General features: G+C 46.6%; 1 protein-coding gene and 1 non-coding gene across 2 annotated transcripts in view; one reads left to right on the top strand and one right to left on the bottom strand.

Moving 5' to 3' along the window:
- Positions 1-13,729, bottom strand: part of SMCHD1 (structural maintenance of chromosomes flexible hinge domain containing 1) — a 383,867-nt gene that overhangs the window by 317,767 nt on the left and 52,371 nt on the right. The window contains 3 exon segments of the mRNA XM_040432517.1: positions 5,814-5,944; positions 6,039-6,121; positions 12,556-12,717. Of these exon segments, the coding sequence (XP_040288451.1) occupies positions 5,814-5,944; positions 6,039-6,121; positions 12,556-12,717 (376 nt within the window).
- Positions 4,468-4,553, top strand: LOC121002993. Its single transcript, XR_005779390.1, has one exon. It is a non-coding gene; the product is annotated as a small nucleolar RNA SNORD71 (small nucleolar RNA).

Genomic DNA, 13,729 nt, shown 5'->3' with positions numbered 1-13,729 from the left:
GCACCAAAAGGATGCAACGATGAATAGCCACCGTATCCAATGGTGGCACCCATATAACACTAGGGCAAGAGTGTCGAGCGCCTGCGAGAACCAACTGTAGCCACGCCCTCTTGGAAATAAGCGAAGGCACCTAGAGCCGTAGTTCCGCAGAAGATGTTAGGTTACTACCCGCTAGTGGATCACTAGCGGAAGGGGAAAATGTGACAGAAGCACGGTGATGTGCAACACTCCGCCTATGGAATGATAGCGGACAGTCGGAACCGTATTCAATGGTAGAGTAATTAGCTACCTAAGAAAGGTATGAGCATACGGCAAATACTGGTCAGTGGTAGGGAGAATACCCCACCTAAGAAGGGGGGCGAATGCCCACAGCGAACTAGCGGATATGGCGAGTCCTGTACCCCATGGAGTGCAATAGTGCACCTAAGGGGGAAATGCATACAGCACATAATGTAGCCAGTGACAATGTCATCGCGCCACCGATGGATCTGCATATGGCAGGTCCTGAACCCCAAGTCATTGTACTTAGTCCACCTATGGCAGGGGACAATGTATAAGGCAGGCACTGTATCCTGAAGTAGTGCAGTTACACCACCAAAGGAAGTGGGTAATGCATACGACAGTACTGCTAGCCACCTAGACGCAATCACTGAATCAGAGATTCTCCCCTCTTTCTGGACAGACCCGCCCCAGTGAGGGAGGGTGTGTCTGAGCATGATTTTTAGGGAGGAAGAGTAGGGGAGCGGAAATATTCTAAAAGAAAAATTATCCTGCTGCGGTTCGCCTGCGCGTAGAACTACCCTTCAGAATCTCGTCCCTGGCAGTTGTGGACTACGCAGGAGGGGACTTATCAACCAAACCACCCGAGGGTGGAACGGAAACTCCCAGAAGTCTCTCCACTGGGTTGCGAAGGCGGTGCATTATCAACCTAAGAACCCCGGAGGGTGGATGGGAGATTCCAGCGGACCCCACTGGATCGCGCAGGTAGAGAATTATTAATCAACAACCAAGAGAGGTGGATTGGGAATCCCAGAGTTCCTCCACTGTATGGCGCAGGTGGAGAATTATTAACCAACAACCAGGAGGGTGGATTGGGAATCCCAGAGTTCCTCCACTGTATGGTGCAGGAACCGTAGGACAGATTGGGATTCTACAGGGATCCTTCACTGAGTTGCGCAGGTGGAGAATGATCAACCAAACGGCCCCGTAGGACGGATTGGGATCCTGCAGAGAACCTTTACTGAGTTGCGCAGGTAAAGAATAATCAACCAACGGCCCCGGAGGACGGATTGGGATCCAGCGGTGGTCCGTCACTGGATTGTACAGGTGGAGAATCATCAACCAAACGGCCCCGGAGGACGGAATTGGGATCCTGCAGTGGTCCCGCAATGGATAGTGCAAGTGAAGAATCATCAACCAAAAACGGCCCCGGAGGATGGAATTGGGAGCCTGCAGTGGTCCTTCACTGTATGACACAGGAGGAGAATCTATCAACCAAACGTCCCCGTAGGACAGGTTGGGATCCTGCAGCGGTCCGTCACTGGATTGCGCAGGTGGAGAATCATCAACAAAAAACGGCCCCGGAGGACGGAATTGGGATCCTGCAGTGGTCCTTCACTGTATGGCGCAGGTGGAGAATTTATCAACCAAACGGCCCCGTAAGACAGATTGGGATCCTGCAGCGTACCGTCACTGGATTACCCAGGCGGAGAATCATAAACCAAACGGCCCGGAGGCGGTATTGGGAACTATGAGTGTGTAGCTGAGGAGGGGGACCCGTATGGACGGACATATCCTTTATTATTTATTTATTTTTTAATAAAACTAGGAAACCGGCCTCAGTGACAAGAGGCAGTAAGGGGTTAAATCCTCCGACATGTACAGTGCACTCAGGGGAAGGTACAGTGCACTCAGATAATTCAGGTGCCAGCCATGGTGGGTGGCCATGAAGGGTTAAGGCGGCAGCAGCTCAGCAGGCGGGTAGGGAAGAACTCGCCCACAGGGACGAAGGTCGCGGCCCAGCAAGCCGCAGCGCGGCTATTCAGAGATTGCCTGCCTCCCCCCACCTTGCTGCACCGGCCTGTCACAGACCGGCCGGACTGAATGGGGGCGTTACCCCGCCAGCCGGGCTGTTGATAGCGGGGGTCGGGCAGAGAAGGCGTGGGCCGTAGCACCGATGCGGTGCCCGGCCGATCGTGCTGTAGTTAACCCCTTCTGGAGCGGCGCGACCGCGTCCACTCCAAGGGGTGTACTGAAATGTGGGAGGTCGGGGAGCGGAGACTCCTCCGCATGTTTAACTGTCTGCCCTGCTGACTGCCATATTTTCGAGGCGGTTAACTCCTTCCCGGAGCGGCGCGACGGCGTCCGCTACAAGGGGAGTAAATGTGGGAGGTTCGGGGGCGGAGCTCCTGCGCATGTGTGAACGGCCGCCCTGGTTGCCACCATATTCTCTGAGCAGAGCGGCAAAAAATCGCGGCCGGAGGACCAAAGTGGTGCCGGCCGAACGCATCTGGTTAACACCCTCAGGAGCTGCGCACCTGGCATCCGCTCCCGAAGGGGTGGAGAAAGAAATGCCTCCATGTAGATGAGCGGAATATGTGCCGCTCCCTGTGAGTAAATAAGGAATTAATACTAGGGAGTTACATGTCCACCAAATTTGGCGCCAGTACGCATACCGCACCTATTAACCCCCTATGTCCCTCTCAATCAACCAAACGGCCTGTGACAGAGGGGAATGCTTCAGGGGTGCTGGGCTATGCCGAAGCCCTTTCTGGTCGCAGACTATGCCACCAAGATGGAGGGGGGGACCAACCCAGAGGGTTAAATACTCACCTAGTCCGGTGTACTCACCTCTCTTCAATCTCCTGCCGCCATCTTCACGCCTCCTCTGGTCCAGCAGGGTCACCCCTTCAGCTACTGGCACCGTAGTGGCAGGACGCTGGAAAAGGGGGGCTTGGATAGGTGACCCCTTGGCTGGCGGGATGCAGGGGAGCGAGGCTGCCCTGGTCCACCTTGTCTTCTGTTGGGGAGGCAGCAGTGCGGGTGACCGGCACTGGAGCAACTCGACCGCGGGAGAACAGGGAGGCGAGGCGTCCACTGTTTTCCCATCTGAAAAAGAAGGAAAAAAATAAACTAAAATAAAAAATCTTCAGGAGATCCCTGCAGGGAGGTCTTGCCTCCTATTGACACTCAAAAAAACTGGAGCTCTCTCTCCAGGCTGCCATGGGAATGAGTCTCCTTGGCATCGCAGGTGTCGCTAGGGAGGCTCGTTTCCATCGCGGCCTGCTACTGGCTGCCCCCCTGATGCCGGATGTTCCGCAAAAAATAGGACATGTTCTATCTTTTTGTGAAACGAAAGTACGGGACAAAACCCCACGGAAGCACTCTGTAGTGTTTCCGTAAGGTTCCGTTCTGTGCTTCCGTTCCGCATCTCCAGATTTGCGGACCCATTTAAGTTAATGGGTCCGCATCCGTGATGCGGAATGCCCACGCAACGGCACCCGTGTATTGCGGATCCACAAATGTGGTACACAATACAGCCACGGAGCACACACGTTCGTGTGAAAGAGGCCTTAGTCAGATCGCCATTCGGCCTTATGCGTGGTTTTCCATGCAGAATGTAGAGCATGATGTATATTTGACACAGATTTTTTTCTACTACACATACATGGGTACTATGAAATACCCCATTCACTTGCATTGGATGCAGAAAGTCAGTGGACGTAATGAGGATTTAGGTGTCGAATGATAACCTAAATTCTCATCAAATCTTCACCATATGAACATAGCCTTAAAAAAAGATAAGTTAAGCAGTATTTTGACATAGACTTCAATAACTAGTAAAGCCCAGGAATAACCATGTTTTGGTTGTTTAACCTTTTTCCTACCGCTGCACAACTTACTGTATAAACATCAGTAGTAGGGACTTTACCCCCTTCCCGACCGCAATCTGTATATATACGTGATAGCTGCACATACCCCGTGCAGCTACCACGTGTATAGACGTCATGGCAGCTCTTTAATCCAAGCGCTGCAAAGCGCTTGGATTAAAGCTTTTGCCCCTGTCCTGCTGCTGTCACGGACAGCATACAGTTCAGTGATGCCGGCAAGGGACCAATCAGAGTGGCCCCTTGCCGACAATCGATCCGATTGGTTAGTCTGTGAAGACTAACCAATCGGATCGCGGCAGTGAAAAAAATGCCGGTTTCAGGCTCTGATCTGCGCTCTGCAGATCAGAGCCTGAAATCAGGTAATGTGTCCTCGTGCCCCCTCCCCGATATGTGCCCCCCATGTGTGCCCTTCCAAGCCCCCCCTTGTGTCCGTCTGCCGCTGAAGCGCTTATCTCCTGCCTCCTGCGGTCCGCCCCCTCCCCGCCCCATACATTCCTCCTGCCCCCTCAATGCTGGCCGTGACACCCCCCCCCCCCCCTTTCCAGCGCTGCCCCCATGCCGTGCGGTCCCCCTGCTGTGTGTGATGGCGGCGGCTCCATTCCTGAGCCGCCGCCATCAGCAGAGAGTGTCAGCTCTATGCTGACACTCTGCTGTAACCCCATAGATGCCGCGGCAGCTCCCTCTCTCCACCATCGGGGCTCTTCCTCTGCCCGCCCCGCTCTTCCTTTGCGTCCTCCTTCTCTGCAGCGAGATCCCGCGCCTGCGCTATCCATTGCTTGGCCGGGGCATGCGCACCCATTGTGGGTGTCTCTGGTCCGCCTCCTCGCCGCTGTTTCTCGCCGTTGGCCGGCGCATGCGCAGTAGCCCCGGCCAAGCAATGGCTAGTGCAGGCGCGGGATCTCGCTGCAGAGAAGGAGGACGCAAAGGAAGAGCAGGGCGGGCAGAGGGAGAGGCTGGGGCGGGGATATGACGAAAAGAGGCAGAACAGCCTGGGCACCAACGAGGTGAACGCCGCCCTGGGCACTTGCGAGCCCTAATTTACATATGAATAAAAGTCAGTTTTTGCCTTGGGGGAACTTCACAAGAAAACATCAAAGGTACCATTAGAATCATAGACTGCTATGCTAGAGCGCTATGTAAGCGGTCTATAAAGGTCACAATCTGGTGACAGACTCCCTTTAAAAAGTGGGTTTTGGAAATTTTCTTAAAAATTTGAAGAATTTCTTCTAAACTTCTAAGCCCTCTAACGTCCTAAAAAAATAAAACGACATTTCCAAAACGATGCCAACATAAAGTAGACATATGGGAAATGTTAAGTAGTAATATTTTATTTTATTAGGTATGACTTTCTGTTTTAGAAGCAAAGAAATTGAAATTTTTAAAATTGTGAATTTTTCTTTTTTTTTATAAATTTGGGATTTTTTCATAAATAAAGGTGAAATATATTGACTCAAATTTATGACTATCATGAAGTACAATATGTCACGAGAAAATAATCTCAGAATGGCTTGGATAAATAAAAGTGTTCCAAAGCAATTACCACATAAAGTGACGCATGTCAGATTTGTAAATTTTGACCTGGACACTGGGGCATCAATGACCCTTGGTCATGAAAGGGTTAAAGACCGCAGCTCATACAACAGACACTCGGGGCTTATCTCTGTAATTGGCAATAATGCATACTGCAGACATTTATCCACTTACCCATCTGAAAGGTGAAATACCGGCTCCCTTGTGCGGCAATTGGGGAGCAGTCGGTTGAGAAAGCCTTGGTCTTACTGAAGAAACCAGGGATTTCAGAGATGCAGTTCCTATGGAGGCCTGCAGGTGGCAAGGCTCCACAAGAACAATTATGGATCTTTTTCCAGCTACTGACCATATTGTGCACAACACACACCAAAAATAAAGGCAGTAATATCTAACCTGTATCCTTCAGATCCTCTTCTAAACTTTGACAATCTGTACACAGCCCAATTTTTAAGCTGGGCTGAACTCATTCCTTTTCCATTATCTATAACTGCAATAGTTGGTTTTCCTTGGGATTCATCAAAAAGCTTTGAAAAAACATAATACATTTAGAACAAAAAACACTTAAATAAAACCCCTTTTAGTAGGAAAGAGACATACAACAGCAAAGAAGCTTCTTACCAATCTTATCTGTATACTTCGAATGCCACAATTTTTTGCTGTTGCCGAAAGAGAATTATCAATTAACTCTGCAAGGGCAAAAGCTGTAAGTAAAAACAAAAGTGAGCTATACAATGGTAAATATGCACCTCACAAACAAGGTAAACATAAAAATAATACTATTTAAAACACTGATAACTCCTCCTACCTGTTCCGATATGTGTTCACATGAAGTGAAAAAAAGCAGACAAAGATTTATAAATTACAGGTTTTACAGAATCTTTTCCCAGAAAAATATATACTCGGCTTCTCCTACTTTATAACATGGTGCTATCAGATTGCACAACATTTTGTGGTGACAGGTCCTCTTTAACCACCTCAGCCCCCAGTGCTTAAACACCCTGAAAGACCAGGCCACTTTTTACACTTCTGCACTACACTACTTTCACCGTTTATTGCTCGGTCATGCAACTTACCACCCAAATGAATTTTACCTCCTTTTCTTCTCACTAATAGAGCTTTCATTTGGTGGTATTTCATTGCTGCTGACATTTTTACTTTTTTTGTTATTAATCGAAATTTAACGATTTTTTTGCAAAAAAATGACATTTTTCACTTTCAGTTGTAAAATTTTGCAAAAAAAACGACATCCATATATAAATTTTGCTCTAAATTTATTGTTCTACATGTCTTTGATTAAAAAAAAATGTTTGGGTAAAAAAAAAATGGTTTGGGTAAAAGTTATAGCGTTTACAAACTATGGTACAAAAATGTGAATTTCCGCTTTTTGAAGCAGCTCTGACTTTCTGAGCACCTGTCATGTTTCCTGAGGTTCTACAATGGCCAGACAGTACAAACACCCCACAAATGACCCCATTTCGGAAAATACACACCCTAAGGTATTCGCTGATGGGCATAGTGAGTTCATAGAACTTTTTATTTTTTGTCACAAGTTAGCGGAAAATGATGATTTTTTTCTTTTTTTTTTTTTTTCTTACAAAGTCTCATATTCCACTAACTTGTGACAAAAAATAAAAACTTCCATGAACTCACTATGCCCATCACGAAATACCTTGGGGTCTCTTCTTTCCAAAATGGGGTCACTTGTGGGGTAGTTATACTGCCCTGGCATTCTAGGGGCCCAAATGTGTGGTAAGGAGTTTGAAATCAAATTCTGTAAAAAATGACGAGTGAAATCCGAAAGGTGCTCTTTGGAATGTGGGCCCCTTTGCCCACCTAGGCTGCAAAAAAGTGTCACACATCTGGTATCTCCGTATTCAGTAGAAGTTGGGGAATGTGTTTTGGGGTGTCTTTTTACATATACCCATGCTGGGTGAGATAAATATCTTGGTCAAATGCCAACTTTGTATAAAAAAATGGGAAAAGTTGTCTTTTGCCAAGATATTTCTCTCACCCAGCATGGGTATATGTAAAAAGACACCCCAAAACACATTCCCCACCTTCTCCTGAGTACGGAGATACCAGATGTGTGACACTTTTTTGCAGCCTAGATGGGCAAAGGGGCCCACATTCCAAAGAGCACCTTTCGAATTTCACTCGTCATTTTTTACAGAATTTGATTTCAAACTCCTTACCACACATTTGGGCCCCTAGAATGCCAGGGCAGTATAACTACCCCACAAGTGACCCCATTTTGGAAAGAAGAGACCCCAGGGTATTCGCTGATGGGCATAGTGAGTTCATGGAAGTTTTTATTTTTTGTCACAAGTTAGTGGAATATGAGACTTTGTATGAAAAAAAAAAAAAAAAAAAAAATCATCATTTTCCACTAACTTGTGACAAAAAATAAAAAATTCTAGGAACTCGCCATGCCCCTCACGGAATACCTTGGGGTGTCTTCTTTCCAAAATGGGGTCACTTGTGGGGTAGTTATACTGCCCTGGCATTTTCCAGGGGCCCTAATGTGTGGTAAGTAGGTAAATGACCAGTGAAATCCGAAAGGTGCTCTTTGGAATGTGGGCCCCTTTGCCCACCTAGGCTGCAAAAAAGTGTCACACATCTGGTATCGCCGTATTCAGGAGACGTTGGGGAATGTGTTTTGGGGTGTCTTTTTACATATACCCATGCTGGGTGAGATAAATATCTTGGTCAAATGCCAACTTTGTATAAAAAAATGGGAAAAGTTGTCTTTTGCCAAGATATTTCTCTCACCCAGCATGGGTATATGTAAAATGACACCCCAAAACACATTCTCCACCTTCTCCTGAGTACGGAGATACCAGATGTGTGACACTTTTTTGCAGCCTAGGTGGGCAAAGGGGCCCATATTCCAAAGAGCACCTTTCGGATTTCACTCGTCATTTTTTACAGAATTTGATTTCAAACTCCTTACCACACATTTGGGCCCCTAGAATGCCAGGGCAGTATAACTACCCCACAAGTGACCCCATTTTGGAAAGAAGAGACCCCAAGGTATTCGCTGATGGGCATAGTGAGTTCATGGAAGTTTTTATTTTTTGTCACAAGTTAGTGGAATATGAGACTTTGTATGAAAAAAAAAAAAATCATCATTTTCCACTAACTTGTGCCAAAAAATAAAAAATTCTAGGAACTCGCCATGCCCCTCACGGAATACCTTGGGGTGTCTTCTTTCCAAAATGGGGTCACTTGTGGGGTAGTTATACTGCCCTGGCATTTTCCAGGGGCCCTAATGTGTGGTAAGTAGGTAAATGACCTGTGAAATCCTAAAGGTGCTCTTTGGAATGTGGGCCCCTTTGCCCACCTAGGCTGCAAAAAAGTGTCACACATCTGGTATCGCCGTATTCAGGAGACGTTGGGGAATGTGTTTTGGGGTGTCATTTTACATATACCCATGCTGGGTGAGAGAAATATCTTGGCAAAAGACAACTTTTTCCATTTTTTTATACAAAGTTGGCATTTGACCAAGATATTTATCTCACCCAGCATGGGTATATGTAAAATGACACCCCAAAACACATTCCCCAACTTCTCCTGAGTACGGCGATACCAGATGTGTGACACTTTTTTGCAGCCTAGATGCGCAAAGGGGCCCAAATTCCTTTTAGGAGGGCATTTTTAGACATTTGGATACCAGACTTCTTCTCACGCTTTGGGGCCCCTAGAATGCCAGGGCAGTATAAATACCCCACATGTGACCCCATTTTGGAAAGAAGACACCCCAAGGTATTCAATGAGGGGCATGGCGAGTTCATAGAAATTTTTTTTTTTTGGCACAAGTTAGCGGAAATTGATATTTTTTATTTTTTTCTCACAAAGTCTCCCGTTCCGCTAACTTGGGACAAAAATTTCAATCTTTCATGGACTCAATATGCCCCTCACGGAATACCTGGGGGGGTCTTCTTTCCGAAATGGGGTCACATGTGGGGTATTTATACTGCCCTGGCATTCTAGGGGCCCTAAAGCGTGAGAAGAAGTCTGGAATATAAATGTCTAAAAAATTTTACGCATTTGGATTCCGTGAGGGGTATGGTGAGTTCATGTGAGATTTTATTTTTTGTCACAAGTTAGTGGAATATGTGACTTTGTAAGAAAAAAAAAAAAATTCCGCTAACTTGGGCCAAAAAAAAGACTGAATGCAGCCTTACAGAGGGGGGGGGGGATCAATGACAGGGGGGTGATCAATGACAGGGGGGGTGATCAATGACAGGGGGGTGATCAGGGAGTCTATATGGGGTGATCACCCAACTGTCATTGATCACCCCCCTGTAAGGCTGCATTCAGACGTCCGTATGATTTTTACGGATCCGATCAGTCTATCAGTGGATCCGTAAAAATCATGCGGACATCTGAATGGAGCTTTACAGGGGGGTGATCAATGACAGAGGGGTAATCAATGACAGGGGGGTGATCAGGGAGTCTATATGGGGTGATCACCACAGTCATTGATCACTCCCCTGTAAGGCTGCATTCAGACGTCCGTATGATTTTTACGGATCCGATCAGTCTATCAGTGGATCCGTAAAAATCATGCGGACATCTGAATGGAGCTTTACAGGGGGGTGATCAATGACAGAGGGGTAATCAATGACAGGGGGGTGATCAGGGAGTCTATATGGGGTGATCACCACAGTCATTGATCACTCCCCTGTAAGGCTGCATTCAGACGTCCGTATGATTTTTACGGATCCGATCAGTCTATCAGTGGATCCGTAAAAATCATGCGGACATCTGAATGGAGCTTTACAGGGGGGTGATCAATGACAGGGGGGTAATCAATGACAGGGGGGTGATCAGGGAGTCTATATGGGGTGATCACCACAGTCATTGATCACTCCCCTGTAAGGCTCCATTCAGACGTCTGTATGATTTTTACGGATCCGATCAGTCTATCAGTGGATCCGTAAAAATCATGCGGACATCTGAATGGAGCTTTACAGGGGGGTGATCAATGACAGAGGGGTAATCAATGACAGGGGGGTGATCAGGGAGTCTATATGGGGTGATCACCACAGTCATTGATCACTCCCCTGTAAGGCTGCATTCAGACGTCCGTATGATTTTTACGGATCCGATCAGTCTATCAGTGGATCCGTAAAAATCATGCGGACATCTGAATGGAGCTTTACAGGGGGGTGATCAATGACAGGGGGGTGATCAGGGAGTCTATATGGGGTGATCACCTCCGTCATTTATCACTCCCCTGTAAGGCTGCATTCAGACGTCCGTATGATTTTTACGGATCCGATCAGTCTATCAGTGGATCCGTAAAAATCATGCGGACATCTGAATGGAGCTTTACAGGGGGTTGATCAATGACAGGGGGGTAATCAATGACAGGGGGGTGATCAGGGAGTCTATATGGGGTGATCAGGGGTGATCAAGGGCTAATAAGGGGTTAATAAGTGACGGGGGGGGGGGTGTAGTGTAGTGGTGCTTGGTGCAACATATTACTGAGCTGCCTGTGTCCTCTGGTGGTCGATCCAAACAAAGGGGACCACCAGAGGACCAGGTAGCAGGTATATTAGACGCGGTTATCAAAACAGCGTCTAATATACCTGTTAGGGGTTAAAAAAATCACATCTCCAGCCTGCCAGCGAACGATCGCCGCTGGCAGGCTGGAGATCCACTCGCTTACCTTCCGATCCTGTGAACGCGCGCGCCTGTGTGCGCGCGTTCACAGGAAATCTCGCGTCTCGCGAGAGGACGCACCGGCGCGTCCACCCAGAACAACAGGACCGCCGCAAAGACGCAATCCTGCGTACGGCGGTCCTGAGGTGGTTAAATAAGAGCCATAAATTCCTGCTGTTTAGCTAAAGCCAGAAGTGGGTCCTGCAGTCCCCAATGCACGGGTACTATCCGTGTGGCTGCCGCGATGGATCCAGACCCATTCAACTTGAATGGGTCTGTGATCTGTCCACACCGCAAAAAAATAGAACAAGTGAATGGGTCAGCATCTGTGATGCGGTGAGCACACGGCCAGTGCATGCATATTGCGGACACACTGTTTGCGGGCTGCAATACGGGTGAAGGCAGGCAACAGCCGTGTGCATGAGGCATTAGGGCAAGTTCACACTTGCGTTAGACTGTTCCAGCAGAGAATAGCCTGCCAGAGTTCACCAAGCCGAATACTGCTGTTCACGGCTGGACGCCGTTTACTGTAATGGGATAACTGTTGGTTTTCGGACAGACAAAAACCGTTGCAACAGTTTTTTTCCTGCCAAGAGCTGGCATTTCACCAGAAAGTAGCCGGATCCCATTATAGTCAATGAGATCCAGCGGTGATCAGAAGTATCCAGCAAGGCCAGATCCAGTAAACTTCAGCAGGCTGTTCTCTGCCGGAACAGCCTGCCAGATTTGTTAAACTCGAGTGTGAACACTTCTCTTTCCTGCTGAACCCACTTCTTCTTTTTTTTTTACAAAGAAAACTGCCAGAAAAAACCTGTGTGTGAATCCCACTCTAAAGGAGTTAGCGTTAACAAGGTGTTCCGACAGCACCGCTCTGATCCTCCCTGCCAGGCTTTGTATTCCTGACTCTAGAGGTGCTGCTCCAGTATACCATGTGTGACCGCTGCAGAAGCTGGAAGGGTTGGAGCAGTGTTGCTGAAACTGAGGGGGTTCAGAACAGTGAGTTTGTTTTTAATTATTCTAATAGCTTCCCTGCCATTTAAAAATAAAAAATCTTAATATTAAAAGGGTATTCCCACCTGGACATTTCTGGCATATCGCTAGGATATGCAATATAAGTCCAAAAGGGATGGGTTCCACCTCTGGAACCCACTTCTATCTCAAGTAAAGGGCCCTGCATTGAATGGAGAGCAAACTGTGCATGCTTTGCCACCCCTCAATTGACAAATATGGGACTTCTAAAAAATGAACGAGTGCTGCCTCAACTATTTTCGGAAGTCCCATAGCAGTTAGAGGAGACCGCACATTTGCAGCAGGGCCCTATTCTTGACATAGGAATGGGACCTGGAGGTGGGACTTGCACTTATCAAACATTATGGCACATCCTATTGATATGCTGTAAGTGGCCAGATGGGACATTCCCTTAAATACATTCTAAGTTATAATAAAAAATATGCAACAACAAACTTACGCAACGGGTTTTGTCCTTCACTAGCATAATATTCATACATTCCACTTTTTATCAGTGTATCGTAATGAGGCAAAAAGTTAATTCTCTCTTGTGTTGATGAAGACAGGAGCTGATCAATTCTGTTAAGAATATACAAAGTGATGCCATCTTTAATGATCCCATCTAAAAAAAACAAGGAAACATGTAGATAATGAAAACCGAAAATACATTCCTAAAAATATGAAAATAATGAAAGAATACAAAAACAGTAACTGCAAATGACATAGAAATGATATGGAAAGAGCAGGTAACGGGTGAACTGGAGATCCCCATATGAACTCCAAGTATCTCATCAGGTTTCATGCTGTACAATATTCTACACATTTGAGCACTTCCATCTTTGTATACAACTGTGGGCCTTATCCCATTAGTGAACAGTCTGTTTTGGGTCTTACTGACCAAGCAATTATTTATATTATCACCTTTAGTGTTGAGCGAAGTGAGTTTCGGAAGCTTCATCCAAAGTCGCTTCGTTCAAAACTTTGAAATAATACTGTACAGAGATCTGTCTCTGTAAAGTATTTAAGTGTATGAGCTCCGATGACCCGAAGTAAGTTAATCGTGTAGTTGATCTTTAAAGTGGAGAACAACTTTAAAATTTGAAACCGAATTCAGTTTCAGTTCTGAAAGCGGTAAAAAAAATCCAAATGGAGTGAAATTTGGAAAAAAAAGCAATTCCTCCACCATTTTACGGGTTTTGTCCCCACGGCGTTCCCTTTTCTTTTATGCAGGGAAGCCCTCTTCTGCATAACGGAAACAGGAAGGATAAGTTATGCAGCCCATAGACTTCTATTATGACGGAATGAATAACGCAGCTGTTGCAAAACTACAACTCCTAGCATGCCTGAATAGCCTACAGCTTCAGCCTACAGCAGGGTATTGTGGGAGTTGTAGTTTTACAACAGCTGGAGGGCCGCAGGTTGAGCATGCCTGGAATAACAGAATGCCTCTAAAGGCATTCCGTTATGCATTCAGTCATAGAATTGCGTTATTGTCCGTGGTAACGGAATCCATAACGCAATTCACCTTTTACCAGTAAACAAAGCATGAACGAATTTCATAACTGAAAATTCGCTCATCTCTAATTACCATAATCCATACAGGAGCATGGTAATATGTGAATTGGTGATTTCTG

The sequence above is a fragment of the Bufo bufo genome, chromosome 5 (assembly GCF_905171765.1).
Source record: "Bufo bufo chromosome 5, aBufBuf1.1, whole genome shotgun sequence".
NCBI classification, from domain to species: domain Eukaryota; kingdom Metazoa; phylum Chordata; class Amphibia; order Anura; family Bufonidae; genus Bufo; species Bufo bufo.
The sequence above is the reverse complement of the archived record's forward strand: the minus strand, read 5'-3'. Positions and strand labels throughout refer to the sequence as shown.